A 21,546-nucleotide genomic window follows, 5' to 3' on the forward strand; every position below is an offset into this window, starting at 1 on the left:
CACAAACCATCGCCGCCGTTCAACCCATCGTCGCCGTCTATACACGTATACTCTGGGCTGCTGCATTCAAAATGGCGGAGTAAGTCCTTTTTGGGACTTTTCGAGTCTGGATCAATCAAGCTAATGTTTAACCTCACAGGAAAGAAGTTCCTCTCACGGCCGTCAAGGTCGAGGCCTTGGTATGCACCACCACCCTGAAAATCTTCCTCACCACCCTCCCCCCCGCTTTAGATAGCCCGGTCGGTCATGATACTGACGGTTTTCGCCATTAGGTGGTGATGAAAATCATCAAGCATGGCTCGCAATCTTTCCCCACGACTGCGACCGGTTCGATCGTTGGTATGGATGTCAACGGCACCCTGGAGATCACCAACTCGTTCCCTTTCCCCGTCGTCGAGATGCCCGCCGAGTCGCACTTCGACAACGCCGCCCCCAACCCGGCTGCCGCTGCCCCCCGTGCGAAGGCCAACGCCGTCTACCAGGCCGAGATGGTTCGTATGCTTCGTGAGGTCAACGTGGACGCTCAGAACGTCGGATGGTACACCAGCGCCAACATGGGTAACTTCGTCAACATGAACGTGATCGAGAACCAGTTCTTTTACCAGAAGGAGATGAACGAGCGTACAGTCGCCTTGGTGCACGATGTCAGCCGTAGCGCCCAGGGAAGCCTGAGCCTGCGTGCCTTCCGCCTGTCTCCCAAGTTCATGACTGCTTTCAAGGAGAACAAGTTCACCTCCGAGGAGTAAGTTCTAGCTCTGACTTCTGTTGGGTGTCTGCGTCGCTAACATCTACCAGGCTCCAAAAGTCCAACCTTAGATACCAGGACATCTTCGTCGAGCTTCCCGTCGAGATCCACAACTCCCACCTGATCACCTCTTTCGTCCACCAGCTTCAGTCCCCCATCCAGTCCGCCCCCACGGATCTTCCCGCCTCTTTGTCTGCTCTGGAGTCTGGACCGTTCGCCAAGTCCTCCGTGCTGGCCCCCAACTTCGACAACCTCTCCCTCAGCATCGACCCTTTCTTGGAGAAGAACTGCGACCTTCTGCTCGACAGCATCGAGGTCCACCACACCGAGACCAACAACTTCCAGTACTACCAGCGCTCGCTTGCCCGTGAGCAGGCCAAGATCACCGCCTGGCAAAACAAGCGCAAGACCGAGAACGCCAACCGTGCCACTCTCAAGCAGCCCCTCCTCCCCGAGGACGAGTGGCAGCGGCTGTTCAAGCTCCCTCAGGAGCCCAGCCGTCTGGACAGCATGCTGAACAGCCGCCAGGTCGAGCAGTACGCCCGCCAGGTGGACAGCTTCGTCGCCTCCACGACGGGCAAGATGTTCGCTGTCAAGGGCAACCTTCTGCCGGGAGAGACCGCCAAATAGAGTGGAGGTCTTCTAGAGGAAGCGCGAAGAAGACGAAGAAGAAGAAGAAGGGCCAAACTGATATGATTTGTCTCACACTGTGGGGATTCTGGAAACCGCATGCATGACCTTACGGCGTAGGGAGGGAAAATTCTGTATCTGACTGTTAATATGTCTCCTGGTTGTTTCTTAATTCCAGTGACGAATAGAGTTACGGGATATGACTTTTGGGGGAGAGTTCGCTTTCAATCTATATAGGTTTTTTTGTTTGTTGTTCATGGGCGCCTCCCCGTTCCTTCCTGCGATTTCGCCTTGCATGCGTGGTTCCCCAGGTTGGCTGCTTTGGGAATGGCGCTGCCCTAATGGCCATGTTAGGGTACTATGCGTCCACGTGATGTGGCATTGATGACCTCATCGTTTGATACCTTTGCTGCCGATAACGATTAGATAAGGATCGATAAGTTAAATGACGATTGCTTGATTCCATTGATGCTTTTTGATGCTATAGATGTTTCTTACGGTACAGGATATGATAGAGTCACGCAAAGACAATGCCCAACACTAACTCCGACATCTGGCTCGTATGTCTTCATGTCTATGTCTCCATCCCAAACCACATTCATTCTAACCCAACCTCCACACCACCACCACCATCATCCCATGAACTTCCTATACATAGCCTACAACTACTAACCATGAAGAACCCCAGTCCGGCGCCTTCGCCGTCGTCATCACCGATCTCATGGTCTACCCCTTCGACACCCTGAAGACGCGCCTGCAATCCCCGAACTATGCCACCGTCTACAAGGACGCGACGACCGGCCAGATCAAGCGCGGCGTGCTGTTCAAGGACCTGTACCAGGGCGTGGGCAGCGTCGTCCTCGCCACGATCCCAGCCTGTGAGCTGCCCCAGCCTGCCCCAGCCTGTTCCTGTTCCTGTTCCTGTTCCTGTTCCTGTTCCTGTTCCTGTTCCTGTTCCTGTTGCCATTGCCGTTGCTGTTGCTGTTGCTGTCCCTATTCCTCCCTATACTCCCGCAACCGTACCCTCTGCTCTCGCACCACCTCCCCAGACTCACAGAGATAAAATCAAAAGCAGGAGCATTCTTCACCACCTACGAAGCAAGCAAACAAGCCCTCACGCGCCTCCTCTCCACCAGCACCACCAGCACCACCAACCATCCACAAAAGCCCACCCCGCTCCTCCCAACCCCCCTCCTCCACTCCATGGCCTCCTGCACCGCCGAAGCAGTCTCCTGCTTCATCCTCACGCCCGCCGAGGTGCTCAAGCAGAATGCCCAGATCGTCCACAGCAGTGCCCCAACCAACAGTACCACAAACCCCAGCCACCCAAAAAACATCACCCTGACCATCCTCCACCGCTTCCGGCACCGGCCCTGGAAACTCTGGAGCGGGTACACGGCGCTCCTCGGCCGCAACCTGCCGTTCACGGGGATCCAGTTCCCGATCTTCGAGTTTGTCAAGGGGAAGGTGGTGGGGTATCGGGATACCAACACCAAGGCCAAGACCGCCGCCGGCCGTGGTGGGGATGCGGGGGGATCAGGGACGACATCCCCCGATCGAAACCAGAACTCGATCGCCGAACGGGTGTATGTGACGGGCATCGCCGGGAGTGTGGCGGGGACGATTTCCTCGGTGGTGACGACGCCTATCGATGTGGTCAAGACGCGGATGATGTTGGCGGCGACGGAGACGGCGGAGGAGGAGTCCGTCAAAAGGAAGAGGAGCGGGGCGTGGGCGGTGGGGAAGGAGGTTTATGGGAAGGAAGGGGTGCAAGGGTTGTTTCGGGGCGGGGCGTTGCGCGCGTTCTGGACGGCGATCTCGTTTGGGATCTATTTGAGTATGTATGAGGGGGGCAAGGTGTATTTAGGGAATCGGCGGATGGAGAGGGAGCAGAAGATAAGAAGAGATGAGGAAGGGGCGCTGTTGTAGACTTTCTAGGGCTAGATGCTGTCTGTAGCTACATTGTGTAGGAACTTGGGGATGCAGTGGTACAGGGATACATAAAGTCTAATGTAATGAATACTCCAGCTACTACCATTTGCAATCATAGGTGGGAAAGGTGTCGTTGGTATGCCATTGATGGGCAAGCAAAAAGTAGTATCAGTCATTCTCATGGTAGTCGTACATCATCAATAATCCAAGCTCGCATCATATAAATCGTTTTTCCACTTCGGATATAAAGCCACACCCAAGGACACATAATCATTCATCAAACATCCGGGATATCTTCCAGGTTCAGCCTCATTGCATTGTCGTTTCATCATTGAATTCATAAAAGGGCACCACCAACTGTAATCGTGAGACAAGCCTGTTAGAGCTGCATGCGTCACCGTGATCATCATCCCAGATTGGTCAACTTGCGAAACCAATTGGGCATTCTCCCATTGCTGACCGGGGGCGCCGCGTAGCGGTCTTCATAGCGCCCTTCATACGGCGACCGCATCCCCCGCGCACGCTCGTAGTCTCCACTCCCGGAACTCCGCTCGGAGCGTCGCACCTCGCGCTTCCTGGCGCGGAGCTCGTCGATCTCCTGATCCGTCAGCCCGGGGTATCTGGCTCGCCGACGAGCCCGGCGGCGCAGTTCACGGCGCGCCTCTTCGTCCGACGAGATCGAGCCGCCGTTTGCGGCCCCTTCGAGACCCCCGGGCATATCTAGCACCGTGGTCATCACCGGTGGGGGTTCCGGCGGATCGTCCGCCTGTGAGTCGATCCAGGACGAAGTCTTATCCTTGCGGCCTCCGGACATCATTGGCCTGAATCTCTCTGCATTGAGAGGAGGCGCTCTGGACTTCCGACGTCTGGACCGTTCACCGTCGGCAGATCGTTCCGGGTGGTGATAGTGGTGAGGTGGGGGAGGGGCAGCTCGATTGGCATCCATCGTGCCACCGAGATAGAAGTCTCGCGCAGCTCGATCGTCGACGTGCATTGAACGGCGCTTGGACCTGCCAGACTCCTGGTTGGGGTCATACATTTCTGCCTCTCGCTGCCTCCTGCGCTCGCGGCGCTGCGCAGCCCTAGCTTCGGCGGCCTCACGAGCCTCTTCCTCTTCTCGGGCACGCTGCTCCCGCTCTTCACGGGCAGCCCGGCGAGCCCTTCGTTCCTCCCGTCGTCGTTCGGCCTCCCTTTCCTCCTCCGCACGCAACTGACGCTCCTGCATCTCGCGTTCCCGTGCCATTTCTCTTTCTCTGCGCCGCGCGCGCCTCTCCTCGGCCTCCCGCCAATCACTCTCGCGAAGCTGATCGGACGCAGCTTGTCGCGCAGCCCGCCGGACTCTACGCGCCGCCCTCCTTGCTTCCGCCTCTTCTGTGTCCGTTTCAGGGAATGCTTCTGCCGGCGGAGCATCTGTGAGGAAGCCCTCACCGTCCACATCCGGCATATCATGTCGTCTTCGTCTGCTCTCGTGTCTCATGCGACGAGACTCGCCGCGCTCTGGTTCGGTCATATACCTAGCATCTTCATCCCCGTAAGAGCGAGACTTGTGACGCTCTGGCATCTCAGGGCGAGCCGATCTCCGTAAAGATCCGATCAGCCCCTTGAGACCGCCCGGACCGGGCTCTGGCTTTCTCGGAGCCGTGTTTGACCGCCTGAGCCGTCGTTCCCGTGGAGGCTCCACAAATGCAATATCATCCGGCCCAGATAATACTTCTGGCCCCTCTTGCTGCAGCTCGTCAAGCATGGCCCTGTCATCCAACTCGTCATGTCGGGACCTCGACTGTGTAGGACAGAATCAGTTAATCATGTCCACATCTCACTGTTTTCACGCGTCTTACCTTGTGTCGGGACCGCCTGTCGGAATGCCGTGATCCTCTTGAACCACCCTCTCTGGGTGCAGAAGCATCGAGATCATCTCTGTCCACCATGACGATATCATCCTCGTCAATAGCATACGGATCAGGCGCAGCTACAGGGTTATGATTAGTAAAGTAGCAGCGATAAGCCATTGAAAGACATAAATACCTGATCGCCTGCGAGATGTATGAGGTCTCTCTCGTCTTGAAGAACCGTTTGTACCCATCATTCTGGCAGCTTTATCCGGCATGTCTCGGTGGTTGTCTGGTGGCGGCGTGGGTAATTTAGTATCGTTCACATCATCGTTCATCTCTACGGAGGGGCGTCTTGATATCGGCCTTGAAGCTTGGGCTCCAGACTTCTTCGTGGACTTCTTCCGAGACGGAGGGGGCATCCCCAGGATAAAGTGGGAGAATGTCATACCTCGGCTATGTCGGGCTTCTCTGCGTCGGTCCCGGTCAGAAGTAGATGACTTTTCGACCTCATTCTCACCTTCCCTGGATTTAGGGTGTCTAGTCGACCTCGTTCGCACCATCAGTGGCGGTGAATGCTCTCCCCGATGTCTAGACTCTTTCTGGGGGGTTTTCTTAGAAGGGGCGCCAGCCCAGAATCCCCACGAAGCAACACCAGGGGTGCGCTCCACACGGGTGCGCTCCTTCCTGGGCATCTTGTCAGGTTGGCTTTCGATAGGCTCCGGAGGGGGCGTTGGAGGTCCACCGTGACCTACATCAACCGGTGGAGGATCCGCTGGAAGTGCAGCCTGTTCTAGGCTGGATACCTTCTTGCTCTTCTTCCTTGGTTTCTCAACTTCTGGAGCAGGCGCCTCATCGAGTTCCGGTATAATTTCGCATTCTTGTTGGATCTCAGCCTCTGGTTCGGGCTCTTCTAGAACAGGGGCAGGGACGTCTTCCACGACTGGAGCAAGGACAGGCTCCGGCTCCGGCTTGATGGCCTTCTTCTTTTTCTTCTTCTCGATCTTTAAAACGGGCACCGGAACAGGCGGCTCGGGCTCGGGCTCTATTACGGGCTCTGGCTCCAGTACTGGGGCTGGGGCGGGTTCAGGTTCAGGTTCAGGCTCTGCGACTGGCTCCGAAATAGGCTCAGGAACAGGAACAGGCTCAGGCTCTAGTTCGATCACCTTTGCCTTTTTCTTCTCTTTCTTCTTGGCCTTCTTCGACAATACCACTGGTTCTGGTACTGGTTCCGGTTCCAGCTGCACAGGTTCAGGAATGGGCTCTGGGGCAGGTTCAGGCTCAGGCTCAGGCTCAGGCTCCTGAACGGGGGGTTCCGGAACAGGAGGTGGGGGAATATCGTCGTACTCGTCGTCAAACGCGTCAGGGAAACTTCCAGGGACCAAATCACGCGAAGACTTTCTCGGTCGATATGGCTCAGGCTCAATATCAACAATGGGCTCTTCCTGGGGAAGCTCAACAACTTCCTCTGGTGGAGGCAGCACGACTTCCTTCGCCTTAGACTTCCCCGCTTTCTCCTTTAATTTATCCTTCCTCGCTTGCTCAAGAGACTTGATGCGCTCAGCGACGGACAGCTTGGCTGATGACTTGGTCTTGGAGGTGACAACAGGAGTCTTTGTTGGCGGGGCGGCTTGTTCCTCGACAACTGGTGGCATTGGCGCTTCGGGCGCTTCGGGCGCTTCTGGCATCTGGGGTGCATCGCCAACGTCGATTAGTAAGTCGTCGTCAGCAGGCTTGCTCTCCGGTTCAGGCTCCAGCTCCGGCTCCTGTACAATTTCTATGGGTTTGTCTTTCTCGGCTGACTTCTTTTTCGTCGCCTTCGGTTTACCCATCGTTGCTGCTCCAAGAGTGGCCCAAAATCCCATCGAAGCCTTCGGTGTCTCCTCAACCCCAAACCCCTTGCTAATACTCTTTGGAGGCTTGGCATCATACTCGTCCCAGAGAGGCGCCTCGGGCACGTGCTCTGTAGGCACATACCCTTCTGGTTCATGTGTGAATCCCAGAGAAGGTGGAGTCGGTGCGGGGGGAGGTGGTTCCACTGCAACCTTGCTACCTTTCTTCTTTTTCTTGTCTTTCCCAGTACTCCAGATACCCCAGCTCGCTTCCTCATAGACAGGTTCGGCCTGTATGGGTGCAGGAGCAGGTTCAGCGATGATCTCTGGTACTGGTTCGGGTAGCGGCTCGGGCTCGGGTTCCACAACAGGTTCGGGTTCCGGTTCCGGTTCTGGCTCGGGCTCATGAGCAGGCTCAGGGGCAGGCTCAGGAACCGTTTCTGGCTCTGGGACAGGCTCCTCATGCTTAGCAGCTGGAGGTGGTGGCCATTCGAAATCCTTGCCAGGAATTGGAAGCCCTTTCTTGACTAACTGTTTCTCTCTCTTTTTCCGTTCCTTGGAGTTCAGACTTTCCCAGTTGTCGTATAGAGGGTTGTCTGGGATAGCTGGAGGTTCTGGTTCAGGCTCAGGCTCGGGTTCAGGCTCAACAACGGGCTCGGGGACTGGTTCTGGCTCGGGAACTGGCTCAGGAACTGGCTCAGGAACTGGCTCAGGAACTGGCTCGGCCTCAGGTTCAGGCTCTGGCTCTACAGGCTCAGGTACCGGCTCAGGTTCGGGTTCTTGCACTGGCTCGGGCTCTGGTTCCGGCTCGGGCTCAGGCTCAGCGGGCTGAGGAGGCCATTCGAAATCTTTGCCAGGAATGGGAAGTCCTTTCTTGACCAACTGCTTCTCTCTTTTCTTCCGATCCTTGGAATTCAAATTCTCCCAATTATTGTAGAGAGGATTATCCGGTATGGCTGGAGGCGCGGGCTCAGACTCGGGTTCGGGTTCCAGTACTGGCTCAGGTTCAGGCTCAGACACTGGTTCTTGCTCAGGTTCAGGTTCAGATGCCGGCGCTGGCGCTGGCTCAGGCTCAGGCTCTGGTTCGGGTTCGGCAGCCTTGCCCTTCTTCTTTTTCTTGTCCTTCTTAGACAAGCCCCAGGCACCCCAGTCATCCTCCTCTTCTTTCTTTTCTTCGACAGGCTTAGGTTCGGGCTCAGCCGGCGGCTCTGGCGCTGGTTCCTCGACAACTACCTCCTCCACGAGGGGCTCTTCGAAAAGGGCATTTTTCTTGGCCTTCTTATCCTTCTTCTTGGAGGTAGAAGTCCAAGCATTCCAGTCGTCCTCAGGAGGAGCAGTCTCAGCCGCTGCCGGTGACTCAGGTGCAGGAGGCTCCGCAGGTAGCGTTTCTTCAAGCAGGGCGTCTTTCTTTTTCTTCTTCTTGTCCTTCTTCGAGAGTTGTGCTCCCCAGCCCCAGTCGTCGTCGTCGGCTATCTCTGGAAGTTTCTCTGGCTGCGCCTGCGGCTCTGGCTCTGGCGTGGGTTCTGGTTCCTGAACTGGCTCCGGTTCAGGTTCCTTGGGAAGGTCTTCCTCCGCATCTTTCTTCTTTTTCTTCTTGTCCTTCTTGCTCACAGTAAAACCACCCCATATGTCATCCTCGGGCTTGGTCTCTTTTTCGCCGCCGCTGGCATTGTCGGTGCCAACAGGTTCGTCGATGCCTCCAAACCCGAATCCCACGCTTGTAGTCTTCGCAGCAAATGACCAAGGGTTGTTGTCAACTTTGCCTTTGTCGGGTGTCGCGCCGTTCGCGCCATTTAAAGTGTCCAAACCCCATTTGTTGCCTGTGCCCCAACCCTTGTCCCAGCCACCGAAGCTGAAACCCACGTCTCCGGTTGGGGGAGGTAGACCTAAGTCCAGCTGTGGCACGTTATCACCCAGACTCACCTCCTGAAATCCATTCGTTGGGGGCGGGGGAGGCACATCGGGGGCAGCCTCGGCGCCCTAGAGTTTCGGTCAGACTGGATGGAATGGTTTGTTTGCAATCTGGGGATAATCTGCTCACATACCTTGCCTTTCTTTTTCTTCTTCTTGCTGCTTGCAGTGGTAAAACCGGCCCAGCTGTCATCGTTCGCTCCATCGGCATCGTCCGCCCAGCTGAGGTTGTTGCTGGCTGCAGCTTCTTCAGCAGCTTTCTTCTCCTCTTCCTCTTTTGCCCTTTTCTCCTCCTCTTCCTTGGCTAGTCGTTCCTCTTCTTCCTTGGCCGCCTTTTCCTCCTCCTCTTTCTTCAGTCGCTCTTCTTCCTCCTGCTTCTTCTTCTTTTTCTTGCTCTTTGTGGTGGTGGTAGCCCACGCGTCCCAATCATTGTCCTCTTCGTTGTTCCCGCCATCTCCACCATCTCCACCGTCGCCGCCGTCGCCACCTCCGCCACCTCCGTTGTCGTCCCCTCCATTGCCTCCGTCGCCAGCATCACCGCCCCCCTCATTGTCATTATTATCGCCGTTCTGGTCGTCACCACCTCCCTGATCTTGCTTGTCCCCGCTCTCATCCGGCGGTGGGCTTTTCTTACGTTGTGGCTGTGGGGGGCTCTTTTTCTTCTTCTTTGCGTGTTCTCGAACACCCTGAACCTTGTCAAAGTCGATCGTTCGAGACGTGGCTTTCCTTTTATCCAAACTCGATGCGGGTTGCGCTGGTGCCGAGTCATCGGTCAGGTCTTTCCGACAAGCGAACGGAGCTAGAGTAGAGTAGTCCGGGGGGAGATCGGTCACAGCTTCGTTGTACGAAGGCGGGGGGTCCTCGTAATACCCATACTCGGGCACCTGGAGATCGGATTCATCTAGTGCTGTGCTCTTCAGTACGTAGAAAGTCTTTTCGGACGACTCTGATATACTCTTCTAGTACGGCATTCCCAGTTAGCCTTTTTTGCGCTGAATTTTGACAGTGTATATGACGGGATACTCAGATAGCCCAAGTCAAGAGAGGCTAGGTCATACCTTGCTATTGCCCTTCGCAAAGGCTCTTTTGTAATTGATGGTTGCAGCGATCTCTCGAATCAATGAGGCGATAGATACCGTGCCCCGATCAAGAGGACCCCAGGGTGATCTCACGCCGCTCTTCTTCTCTGTCCGGCATGTTGGCCAACACTCCATCGGAGTGCGGGAATCACCGCATTCCGACTCTGCGAATTGGCCTGGGTCGAGCATGCGCACGGTCTCCATGCTGGTAAGAGAGAAATAAAGCGCATGAGTCTTGAAGGGCGATCGGCCTGCTCCTCTTGAAGAGGCAGTTATCTCCCGTCACCGCAGACTGAAAACACGGGATCTATACCCTGTCTCCGCGTAGAGATTGGGTATCAGGTGGTAGAGCAATCCAGAAATGGAGAGTGCGCCTACAATGGACACCAAATGAAAGGGTTTAGAAAACTGAGAAAGCCTCCCCTTGATATAATTAACAAGCGGCCAGCGCAATCGCAGCCACACGACGCGCAAACTCAGAGGGTCAAAAACGTCACGCTGACGGAGAATTGCAGCCAAAGAAAAGGGGGTGTAGTGGGCCTGCAAGCCTGAGAAAATGCAAAAGACCAAGAGATAAGCGAGCACGAAAAAGGTATATGTTGGAATATGCGAGGAGAAAGCTCGAGAATGATGACGGCAAAGGTTCAGTAGAAAGGGAGAGTAGGGATGCGGAGGCAGGCCATCGAGTCGATGGACCACAAGGCGGTGGACTGGAAAGAAACCAAAGAAGAAAGAGAGCGCAAATCTGCTCAATCAAGATCTGGATCCTTCTCCAGAGAATGATTGGGGATTGGCGGGGGTGCGATGCGAAAGCTAGCTCTGGAATGTAAGCTAGTACCGGGGCTTCAAGACAGGGACGTCAGCCAGCGATCGCGGGTAGGAAAGGGAGGAATTGGGGGAGATGATGGTGGAGTGAAAAGAATCACTGCGTGCAAATCGGAAATTTGGAAGGTCTTACATTTTGTCCGTCTATGCGATTGACAAGAGTGATTTGCTCCAGTCAAATGATGAACCAAGAAAAAAGAAAAAAAAAAAGAAAAGAAAAGGAAGAAAAAGAAAAGTACTTAAGACCGCGATGAATTCCCCGGGGCCACAACGGAGTGTATAGTAGAGTTGATAGGATGGCGGTGGCTGGGGATGGGACGGCACCGACCACCGGGCTAAGAGATCGCTCAGACTGGGGGGAGGGAAATAACAACGCGTGCAAGAGAAAAGGAAACAATCAGAGTCGTCACCGCTGATCGAACCTGGTCGAGTAGTGCATCAGCAACAATCAAATTACGAGGGTCGAAGGGCACGAGAAGCAAATAAGAAAGATGGCCAGTGGTGAGAAAGAGAGATTGAGCCCAAGTCACGCAGGCACAAGCCAGTCACACTCCGAGGGGGCGGTGGGCAAATGCGCCTATCGATAACGAGGCCACCCCTCCTTTTGGCCTTTTTGGCTGGGTGATCGGAGGAGGGGGAGAGAAGGAACGAGGGGAGATGGCGAGGAAGACACTTACTACTTCTAGTTAAGGGATGTTGGTATAAGTACCGCAGTAACTTCCTGTCAATGTTATTGTTGTTGTTGTTGTTGCTGCTGCTGCTGCTGCTGCTGCTCCTGTTGCTCCGTTCTTGTCTTGTCTTGTTGGATGAAGATGTCTATGCTTCCAGACTCACATATAACAGGAAAGATATCCCCTGGACCGAATTGACTCATGCGCATCGGAACCCCAAAGATGCCTTACATTACCGATAGCGGAGCAAGAGGGGAAATATGGAATGTATTCGTTGTCCACCTCAAGTGGGGACGAAGGGATGGAAATAGTATACAGACTGTCAACACTCGACCTAAAAGGAACACCCGTTCCTTGGTTCGACCTGCGGGCCTGTAGTCAAGTCAATTCAGCAAAACACAGATCAATGTGCAGTACAGTACAGCACAATGATGCTCAGTATGCAATGGCTCATTCCTGAGGCCAAGCAGCAGGAATCCACTCTCGACCACTGTCTGTGCTACATAGTACGACCGACCCATCAACCCCACGTGCCTCAGACATGTCTTCTCAACACTACCACCGCAGCAGCAGCAGCAGTAGTAGTTCAACTCAACATGAACCACCAGATTGAAACTGCAGGGCTTTCCATCATCCGACATCCTGCAATGCAACCATCAGGCAGCCAAAACACTAAGAAAAAAAATGTGCCCACCAATACCCTAGGTATACATTATTCAGCGAGGAAAACTCGGGTTGCATTGAAAAATTAGGGATGCAGTTCTTCACCGCATCGAAGGCGAAGAATAGGCCCGAGCCTATCAAACGCGTGGGCCACTCTGAGAACCCAACGGTCCCAAACCGTGACCCCATCTGACGCCGGCCTCCGCTTGACTTTGCTTTTTCGGTGTTAGTTGATGCGATTGCCTTTACTCTTCAGAAGGGGTTTCGTCCGGCTACTGTAGGTGTATCCCAAAAGTGTTTAGCATTGACAACTGTTCTTGTCGATACCCGCTCAAAGTGCTTGATCAGGAAGTAGATTGTCTTGTCCAGGGTACTCAGTATTAAGTAATTCTCCACCACTTTTACCTGTAAGTAAGCTAAACCACCGGCTCTCCCGATATTCCGTCCAGCGTCGAAGTCATCTGGATGCAAGCCCCATCCCCCCGTCCCACTTCAGTTGGCAACACCGCAGGGTGTCTGTGTCTCTTGTTTTCGTGTCCGGCGTCTACCTCAGAACGTCTCACCATCTTTCTCCAGACGGTGATACAAGCGGTGCGACTGCGGTTGAACTAGTCAATTGGTCTGCAGGGTGGAAAAAGAAAACAAGGAGAAAGGAAGAGTCATGAGGAGCTTTGGCCGAAAGCTAATACCCCCGAATCTACCGCCGCAGCCACCGCAAAACCATCATCATCCCATTGTTACTCTCTTAGGTTCAGCCTTATTGTAGTTCAATGCCTTGGAATCCGGAGCTTTCAGAGCTTTCAGAGCTTTCAGAGCTTTCCCCGCGCGTAGAGGGCTTGGGAATTCTCCTCCGGATTGAACTGAAGCTCTTTGGCAAAGATCGCGAGTGGTTTGTCGGCTATACTATACGGTACATAAATGCGTTCTCATGCATAGGTCCAACCAGGGAACTGCAATACCATCAGCGATTGCACCGTGCGGAAGCATCAATCTACCCCCAGCTCACTCTCCCATGGCTCTTGCACTTCGAGAATTGTTCTCGAAAAACGCGCAGCAGTACACCTGAAAGGCCCATCGAAGACCCTCCAAGACCATGTAGACAAACCCTTGGAATGTAGCCTGCCTCAACAACACCTCAAAGCTATGCTTGTCAAGCAACGACCACCTCCACCAAATGCTACTAAAAAGCCAGTCTACACTCCGAAATAATTATTGCAAGGAGACCCATCCCCAATCGCCAAGCCAGCAGCCCCCAGCTCCAATCCCCCGAAGTACATAGTAAGAAAAAAAAATTCCCGCAACGCCATTTCCGCTGATCGACAGTACGGATCTCGCGGGCCCGACACAAAAAGATCCTAAGAGTATATATGCAGGACAGATAGCTCAGGGTTTCCGTCCATACAGTCCCCTCGAGAAAGATTCTCGTCGATTGGGGGTTGCGTGCATGCGGCTTCTGTAATCTATCCTGGCAGCTGCTGCAGCGGGCCTAGACCGACCACATCTGTGAGTCACTCTCTCTTGCCCTGCGTTGCTGGCTACTACCTCACCCAAATACATGAGATCCGATCCGGTGGTATACTGTACCTGATGTGGTATTTTCCAATTTGTTCATGCCCAAGATCCATCTGAGCACATCTGGATCTGCCGGAGCCTTCTTCTCTGCGGCTCGAAAGAGGGATTGCGTCATGACGTACGTTGTGATGAGGAGATCCGGTGCGTGGCCTTGGGGTATCAGGGCTGGACCGAAATAACCCGAGATTTGGTTATTGAAATGAGTTCAAGCGCAGCTGAGGAAACAATCTCACCCGAAATCATTCATTCTGTTTGGTTTGGTTTTTCTTTGGTATATTACAGATGGTGACTTACCCTCCCCAAATGAACTTGGACAAACACAAGACAGGACAGCTGCGGAACCGATACTAGAAGACAGCACAGAAGAGAGAAAAAGACAATTGTTTGTTTACACAATGTCCCCAGATCCTCCGAGCCTAATAATCCATTAGAAGTCCCCATATTAAAATAAGTTGCATTTCATTGCTCAACAGAACGATCAGCGCAGGTTTCCAGTGTCATGGTGTGAGGATGGTCGTATAATGGGCTCCTGGTCCCTATCCTTACTCGCGTCGCGCCCTGGGAAGTTTCAAAGGCTCGTCGCCATAGACCTCCTTATACTCGCGAAGGTAACGCTCTTTGTCCTCTCGGTAAGCCTGGTCGTAAGCCTGCCATCTGGTGTTAGTGCTCGCCAACGCGGCCACTGCTACGATTTGATCTTGAACATTACCTTTTTCTCCTCCGGCGACAAGGCCTTCCACAAGGCACTGATACGGTGACTCCGCTCAAGCAAGGGAAGATTGGCGAGGCTAGGATCTTCCAGGTATTGAGTCTTGGTGAAGTGGGCATAAGAAGGTACAGGGCGGGCAACCAGGCGAGGGTCGTCGATCAGGGTAAGTCTCGATTGCCGTTTGCCGGTAAGTTTGACAAGCTTGCGCCGGGCAATGTTAGCATCGCGGATTTGAGCAGGAGTGTAGGTCTTGATCCAATCAGCCATGATTTGCTCGTTCAATTTCTTGTTCTCCTCCGCAATGCGTTCGTATTCCTGGTTTGAAGCCAAAATATTAGCATCGATCTTTCATGTATAGCAAGAAGCTTAGCAATACCTCCGCCTGCTCAGATCGCAGGTTCTGAATGTGCTCTTGGAGTTTGTGGATCATATATACGCCCTTCACATGTAATCCCTCCTTGGCAAGTAATTTCCCGGCCTCTTGGCGAGCCACAGCAAACGGCGCCGTGGGATGCAACCGAGGCGGGGAGAGACATAGGGCCTTGCATTCTCTGATCTGCCTCTTCTTCTCGCGCAGACTCAGCTTCTCTTCCTGTTCGGGAGTCAGAGCTTTCTCCCGTCGCGGCTTCGGCTCCTTCTTCGTAGCCTTCTGCGTCTTTCCTGTCCCCTTCGTCTTCTTCACCTCGGCGGTCTCCTTAGTCTTGGTCGCTTGCACCTTTCGGATCTTGGGGATCGATTTGGCCGCCTTGGGCTCTGAAGATTTGGCCTGGGCTGCAGTCGCGTATGTGTTCGTTAAGCTTCGGGACAGAAGAGGGGCGCGTGCCGTAATTGGACCGACGAGCCGACCACGGGACAACATCGAAAGACGTTGAACATGGGCGTGAGAGATCATCTGACGGACGGGACGTGAGAAAGCATCGCTGATGTTAAGATGCTGGAGGAACACGCCTCCCTGGCGAACGAGTGTCGCGGGCATGGTTTCGGAACTAACGCTTGGAGGTCAACCAACGTAAACACGGGAATATTTATCGGAGGCAAAGATTGAGGGAAATATTCCGATAGGAGACAGGCAGAGGAAGAGAGATACCTACCAAATCTTTTGTGCGAAACAGTTCTCCTTCCGTATTGAAGGTAGTCTGATTCTGTTTCTCCTTCGCAGGGGTACAGACAGAGCTCACTGACGGAACCGGAAGAGGTTGGGAAGGTCAGGTCACGGGCGGAGACTGCAAGGCACGCCCATAAGCTCCTAGTTATCGGGAAGAGCTATCACACGTGACTTTGTCGGTCGCAGTCCGCTGTCTATCAATCACGTGATGAACGACCCTGCTACCTGCAGCCCGTCCGACTCTCCCAATTAATGCCGGGCCAAGAATACAACCCAACGGAGATACAACATCTACCTAGCCTTCTCCGAGACTGAGACTTTGCCCACCCCACGCAACATCGGCATACTAATCACCCGGTATACTTGGAAAAGAACTGAATGGAAGGGTAAACATCCACTTCACTATCCTATCCAAATCCAAGTGCTCGAGCTTTCTTGAGTCTCAGTAATACTCACTCATCGTTGGCCTGCAACAATGGCTCGCCACGGGGATACTCGCTCACCATCACCTGTAGGCAGCACATACTCCTCATCCAGACGGAGTCGCAGAGACGATGATCGCTATGAGAGGAGCAGGCGCGACGATGGCAGGAGTTACCGCCGCTCACGCAGTCCGGAGGTGAGTCCTTGTGCCCAAATTCGTCTTATCTAGTTGGGGGCTTTCGTCTAATCTGTTCTCCCCCAATTCAGCGACGCTATCGTGACCGTGAACGCGACCGCGACCGAGACTCCTACCGGAGACGTGACCGCTCATTAGACAGACGTGACGACTACCGCGATGAAGACAGTTATCGCCCCAGCCGTCGGGATCGGTCTCGCGATCGGCGCCGATCAAGAGATCGAGACGACCAGCGGGATTACCGCCGAAGAAGCCGCGATAGGGACTATCGAAGCAGGCGAGAAGATTCCCGTGATCGGGCACGGAGACGGACAGATGATTCTGCTGACTTGAAGCACAAGTCTAGACGGGACGACAGCCGGGATCGGGCCAGACGCTCGCGGTCCAGGTCTCGTGATGTAAGCTAGCCCGGCCCTTGATCACCCTACGAACAGATACTGACATGTTCATCGTAGGCATCGAAACCGTCGACTCCAGCAACACCCGCCGCCCAAACAGAAGACGAGAAAAGAGCGGAACGGCGCGCGAAACTGGAGGCATGGAAACAGAAACAGGCCGCCGAGAAGGAACGCAAACAGCGAGAAGCTGCGGCGGCTGGTGGAGCTAGAAGTATTCTAGAGGAGATCGATAGAAAGTCGGGTCTATCACCGGCTGTCGGTTCGCCTCAATCCCCGGCAACGCCAGCTGTCGAAGCGGCACCCGCTACGTATGCAGGAAAGTTTGATCCGAAGGCCATCGCAAAGAAGGGAACATCAGCAGCTTCGCCCGCACCCGCTGTGTTAGGCAATGATGTTGCTGTTCCACTGCCGTCAAAGCCCTCTGCCACGACCTCTGGCAGTCCCGCTCCGGCTACGAGCAGCTCTTCATGTACGTTCCCGCCTCCCATCTACGCTTATTAGTTCACGACTAACCGAGCATTCCAGCCACTCTGAAGGCCAAGGGTAATGTAGGAAGATTTGGGCTAGGAACCAGGCAGGCTGGGGAGGCCGAGAAGTCCACTGCTACACGAACCTTGGGATTTGGAGAGGAGGAGTCAACGCGACGGAAGCTCGAGAGGCTACCCACCCCACCTTTAGAGGATTCGAAAGATACAAACGGAACTACAGGTGTTGCGGCTGAAGATGATGACGAGGATGATGTTGACATGCATGAGGGGGGCACCGAAGAAGAGAATGCGGCAGCTGCGCGGGCAGCGGCCGAAAGACGAGAGGAGCGTTTGCAGTTAGCTCAATCCACAGACACCTCGCAAGAAGCTAATGGTGACACTGTCATGGAAGACGCAGCTGACAACCAGGCTGGCGACAACATGGAAGTTGACGCTCAGGAAGAAGAGGAGGAAGTTGATCCATTAGATGCTTTCATGTCCGAACTAGCCGAGACTGCTCCTCCGAAGAGAGCGGGTGGCGCGAAGTTCTCGCGCGCCAAGGAACAACAGCCGGAGGCCATTTTCGGTGACGAGCACGATGTCGACGTGACCGCCGTCGGCGAAGGAGATGCCGATGACTTCCTTGCGATTGCCAACAAGGCGAAGAAGAAGAAGGACATCCCCGCAGTCGATCACCAGAAAGTAGAATACGAGCCGTTCAGGAGAAAGTTCTACACTGAACCCTCCGATCTGGCGCAGATGTCTGAGGAGGAAGCCGCAAGCCTGCGGCTGGAACTCGACGGCATCAAAGTTCGTGGTGTGGATGTTCCGAAACCGGTGCAGAAGTGGTCTCAGTGTGGATTAGGCGTACAAACTCTGGATGTGATTGAAAAGCTTGGGTATGAGAAAACTACCTCCATTCAAGCGCAGGCCATTCCTGCGATCATGTCTGGCCGAGATGTCATTGGCGTGGCGAAGACAGGTTCGGGCAAAACGATTGCGTTCTTGATTCCCATGTTCCGGCACATTAGGGATCAACGCCCGTTGGAGAATATGGAAGGGCCGGTCGGTCTAATCATGACGCCTACTCGCGAGCTGGCAACACAGATTCACAAGGACTGCAAGCCCTTCCTTAAAGCCCTTAACCTTCGGGCTGTCTGTGCGTACGGTGGAGCTCCCATCAAGGACCAGATTGCGGACCTTAAGCGTGGCGCTGAAATAATCGTCTGCACGCCCGGTCGTATGATCGACCTTCTCGCAGCTAACGCTGGCCGAGTCACGAATTTGCGTAGGGTCACGTACGTCGTTCTCGACGAGGCCGACCGCATGTTCGACATGGGATTCGAACCGCAAGTGATGAAGATCATGGCCAACATCCGACCCGATCGGCAAACTGTCTTGTTCTCCGCCACTTTCCCGCGGAACATGGAAGCGCTGGCTCGCAAGACTCTGACCAAACCGATCGAGATTGTGGTCGGTGGTAAGAGTGTTGTCGCTCCCGAGATCACGCAGATTGTGGAGGTTCGCAACGACGACCAGAAGTTCGTACGCCTGCTGGAATTGCTTGGCAACCTGTACTCGAACGAAGAGAACGAGGATGCGCGGGCTCTCATCTTCGTCGATCGGCAAGAAGCCGCCGATACCCTCCTCCGCGAGCTCATGCGCAAGGGCTACCCATGCATGTCTATCCACGGCGGCAAGGATCAGATCGATCGTGACTCCACGATTGAGGATTTCAAGGCTGGTATCTTCCCGGTTTTGATCGCTACCTCGGTTGCGGCGCGCGGGCTCGATGTCAAGCAGCTTAAGCTTGTCGTCAACTATGATGCGCCGAACCATCTCGAAGATTATGTTCACCGTGCTGGACGTACCGGACGGGCTGGAAACACCGGAACAGCGGTCACTTTCTTGACGGAGGACCAGGAACGATACTCGGTCGACATCGCGAAAGCGCTCAAGCAGAGTGGACAGAAGATCCCTGAACCCGTGCAGAAGATGGTCGACTCGTTCTTGGAGAAAGTCAAAGCAGGCAAAGAGAAGGCCAGCGCATCCGGCTTTGGTGGTAAGGGTCTGGAACGACTGGATCAGGAGCGTGATGCTGCGCGTCTGCGTGAACGGCGCACGTACAAGACCGGCGAAGAAGGGGAGGAGGAAGAGGAGAAGGACGAGAAGAAGAACGAACAAGCCGAAGACCGGTTCAGCAAGGCCATCTCATCCGTCCAGGCCACGGCGTCAGCGTCGACCAGTATGCCCGGGGTTCCCAAGGGCATTGATTTGGATGGCAAGATCACGGTGCACAAGACTGAGAAGGATCCCAACAGCACGTCGAAGAACCCCCTGGACAAGGTGGGCTCGGCTGTTGCGGACATCCATGCTCGTCTGAGCCGTGCGGGCGTGATGAGATCCGGAGTGCCCATCGACAACCGTGGGCCGGATGCAGGTGCTTTCCATGCCACCTTGGAAATCAACGACTTTCCCCGTAAGTTCATCCTCCACCCAATTCCATCTACACATACTGATCCAGGCTACAGAGAAAGCTCGCTGGGCTGTCACCAACCGCACGAACGTGGCGAAGATCCTCGAATCCACGGGCACGTCGATCACCACCAAGGGCAGCTTCTATGCGACGGGCAAAGAGCCTGGTCCTGGCGAGAACCCCAAGCTGTACATTCTGGTGGAAGGCGAGACCGAGCTGGCCGTCACGAACGCCATGCGCGAGTTGATGCGGCTGCTGAAGGAGGGCACGATCGCGGCGGCGGACAGCGACGCCCGCGCGCCGGTGGGTGGACGGTACAACGTGGTCTAGTGGCGAGTTCCGGAGTGTATTATAGAAACGGTGACCCATGTTTTATGTCTGCATTGTAGTAAAAGTAGCCTGCTAGGGTATTCACCTTGCGCCATGCGCCATGCGCCATTCTTATACGGAAATCCATATATCACCGCACATATGAAGAGACAAATCCAAACCAACAGCTGCTTAGCGTAAGCCAACAGCACGCGGCCCAAAAACAACCCACCCACCATAACCATCCACAGTATGTACACACCCACACCTAACCCTCCCTCGATCAAAGCTCACTGCCACCGCCGTGCCTCAGCCGCCCCATCCGCATCACGCGCCGCCACCTCCGCCCGACTCGCCTCACTCAGCGTCTGCGCCTGGGTCTGCGTCTTCTGGGCGGCCAGCTTGGACCCCAATTTCCCCTTGTTGGCCGAGTGATTCGCCGACTCGGCGCGTCTCTATACCCAGGCGGAGATAAATCAGCGGCTGTTCCATCTTCCCTTCTCACTCTAACCCTTCAACGGATCATGGGGAAATCGTCGAAACGGAGAGCGTGGTAGTGGCAACGGTCAGTGGTTTTGGTAGTGGGTGAACTCACCTGCGCCGCCAACGCAGCATTGGCCCGCGCGTCCGCGGTGCCAGCACCCGGTGTCGAGGAGGTCTTCGCGCCGCCGGAGCCAGACCCAGCCCCCGCTGCCCCTCCTCCTCCTCCGCCGACTGTCCTTCCCCCCGACCCGGAGCCCCAGTTTGTGTGCGAGGTGGATTTGGGGAGCGGGGCGCGGGGGCCGGAGGGGCCGGCGGGGGCGGCGGTGGTCGAGTCGGTGTTGGCGCCGGCGCCGAGGACGCGACCCGGTCGGGCGAAGGCGTCGGGCTCGTTGGAGGATTTCGAGCAGAGGTTTCCCATTTTTGGTGTTGGGGTGGGTTGAGGTGAAGGTGGAGGTGGAGGGAAAGGTGGAGGTAGTGTCAGTGGTAGTGGTAGTGGTAGCGGCTCTGGGGTCCGAGGTGCCGTGCGGGGGTGAGATGCGTGGCTGGTGTTTGTTTGCTTGCTTGTTTGTTTGCGGAGGAGGAGGTTCGGTGCGCTTCAGGTTGTGTTGGAGGGTATGGATATAGTATAGCAGGTTGTGGCTGAATGGGTGTGACTCTAGTAGAGTAATAGGATGCAGGGTCCGTTCGATGGGGTCGGAATTGAGGATGCCTAGGATGCCTGGGATGCCTGGGATGCGGCGGCAATGCGGCGGCGATGCGGTGGTGCAGGGCCCGAAGCACGTAGCCCGGGGCCCGGGGCCCGTAGGCAGCCGCCGGCACGTGCAGGAGCCGCTAACTCAACGGTCGGAAGGAGCCTTACTTGGGTTAAGGTGGCTGTTGCTGATTTGATTATGGCGCTGTCGTTGGTGGGATTTCTCTCTTGATAACGGTTGTACTCGTAGAATAGTAGGTAGTGGTTAGTGGGCTATTCAGCTAAGTCTCTCCGGAGTATTACTGTTTCAGTCTGGCCAGTTGATGGAGTTAGATAATAGTACTCAGTAACATAATATACTGTGGTTATTGTGTCGAATATTCCATGCCACTCAGTATTATCAGGATGCTGAACCACCAACCGCAGGCATCGATATTCAAGGCGGCAAGTGATTTGGCGGGCAGAATCGATCCCAGAGATTTCCCGCCCGGCATCTCGACCGCCCCATGCAAGTCTGAGTGGATGAATCGACTCCCTTCGCAGACTTGGACCGATTGACTCTCCCTGCTGTTCCTCATCATTCAAAGCAGACTGAATCAG

At 54.9% G+C, this 21,546-nt stretch overlaps 7 protein-coding genes across 7 annotated transcripts; 4 read left to right on the forward strand and 3 right to left on the reverse strand.

Moving 5' to 3' along the window:
* The first annotated feature begins 17 nt into the window (after nt 1-17).
* On the forward strand, nt 18-1,801 carry BO86DRAFT_362826 (putative eukaryotic translation initiation factor 3 subunit EifCh). Its single transcript, XM_025669938.1, has 4 exons — nt 18-79; nt 140-179; nt 273-742; nt 796-1,801. Exons 1-4 carry the CDS (start codon nt 72-74, stop codon nt 1,373-1,375), a joined length of 1,098 nt encoding a protein of 365 aa, XP_025527380.1. The 5' UTR covers nt 18-71; the 3' UTR covers nt 1,376-1,801.
* On the forward strand, nt 1,476-1,837 carry BO86DRAFT_98377 (uncharacterized protein). The gene has a single exon (XM_025677846.1). It carries the CDS (start codon nt 1,575-1,577, stop codon nt 1,758-1,760), a length of 186 nt encoding a protein of 61 aa, XP_025527381.1. The 5' UTR covers nt 1,476-1,574; the 3' UTR covers nt 1,761-1,837.
* Nucleotides 1,838-1,886: 49 nt separating this feature from the next.
* BO86DRAFT_362829 (putative mitochondrial carrier protein) lies at nt 1,887-3,304 on the forward strand (the record flags this gene model as incomplete). Its single annotated transcript, XM_025669939.1, has 3 exons — nt 1,887-1,935; nt 2,064-2,253; nt 2,448-3,304. The coding sequence occupies exons 1-3, from the start codon at nt 1,906-1,908 to the stop codon at nt 3,302-3,304; spliced, it is 1,077 nt and encodes a 358-aa protein (XP_025527382.1). The 5' UTR covers nt 1,887-1,905.
* Nucleotides 3,305-3,622: 318 nt separating this feature from the next.
* On the reverse strand, nt 3,623-10,358 carry BO86DRAFT_98402 (uncharacterized protein). The gene is made up of 5 exons (XM_025677847.1): nt 9,938-10,358; nt 9,014-9,835; nt 5,333-8,948; nt 5,146-5,276; nt 3,623-5,087 (listed from the first exon to the last, which is right to left on the reverse strand). The coding sequence occupies exons 1-5, from the start codon at nt 10,160-10,162 to the stop codon at nt 3,714-3,716; spliced, it is 6,168 nt and encodes a 2,055-aa protein (XP_025527383.1). The 5' UTR covers nt 10,163-10,358; the 3' UTR covers nt 3,623-3,713.
* A 3,564-nt stretch (nt 10,359-13,922) lies between these two features.
* BO86DRAFT_389488 (uncharacterized protein) lies at nt 13,923-15,608 on the reverse strand. The gene is made up of 4 exons (XM_025672145.1): nt 15,490-15,608; nt 14,775-15,384; nt 14,399-14,713; nt 13,923-14,336 (listed from the first exon to the last, which is right to left on the reverse strand). The coding sequence occupies exons 2-4, from the start codon at nt 15,372-15,374 to the stop codon at nt 14,232-14,234; spliced, it is 1,020 nt and encodes a 339-aa protein (XP_025527384.1). The 5' UTR covers nt 15,375-15,384; nt 15,490-15,608; the 3' UTR covers nt 13,923-14,231.
* Nucleotides 15,609-15,978: 370 nt separating this feature from the next.
* Nucleotides 15,979-19,909, forward strand: BO86DRAFT_430871 (DEAD/DEAH box RNA helicase; the record flags this gene model as incomplete). Its single annotated transcript, XM_025675732.1, has 5 exons — nt 15,979-16,122; nt 16,194-16,520; nt 16,578-16,989; nt 17,046-19,466; nt 19,519-19,909. 5 exons carry the CDS (start codon nt 15,979-15,981, stop codon nt 19,791-19,793), a joined length of 3,579 nt encoding a protein of 1,192 aa, XP_025527385.1. The 3' UTR covers nt 19,794-19,909.
* Nucleotides 19,838-20,673, reverse strand: BO86DRAFT_456463 (uncharacterized protein; the record flags this gene model as incomplete). The annotated part of the gene is made up of 2 exons (XM_025677166.1): nt 19,838-20,227; nt 20,368-20,673. The coding sequence occupies 2 exons, from the start codon at nt 20,671-20,673 to the stop codon at nt 20,063-20,065; spliced, it is 471 nt and encodes a 156-aa protein (XP_025527386.1). The 3' UTR covers nt 19,838-20,062.
* Between the last annotated feature and the right edge of the window lie 873 nt (nt 20,674-21,546).

Source organism: Aspergillus japonicus, assembly GCF_003184785.1.
Source record: "Aspergillus japonicus CBS 114.51 unplaced genomic scaffold BO86scaffold_26, whole genome shotgun sequence".
Classification (NCBI taxonomy): domain Eukaryota; kingdom Fungi; phylum Ascomycota; class Eurotiomycetes; order Eurotiales; family Aspergillaceae; genus Aspergillus; species Aspergillus japonicus.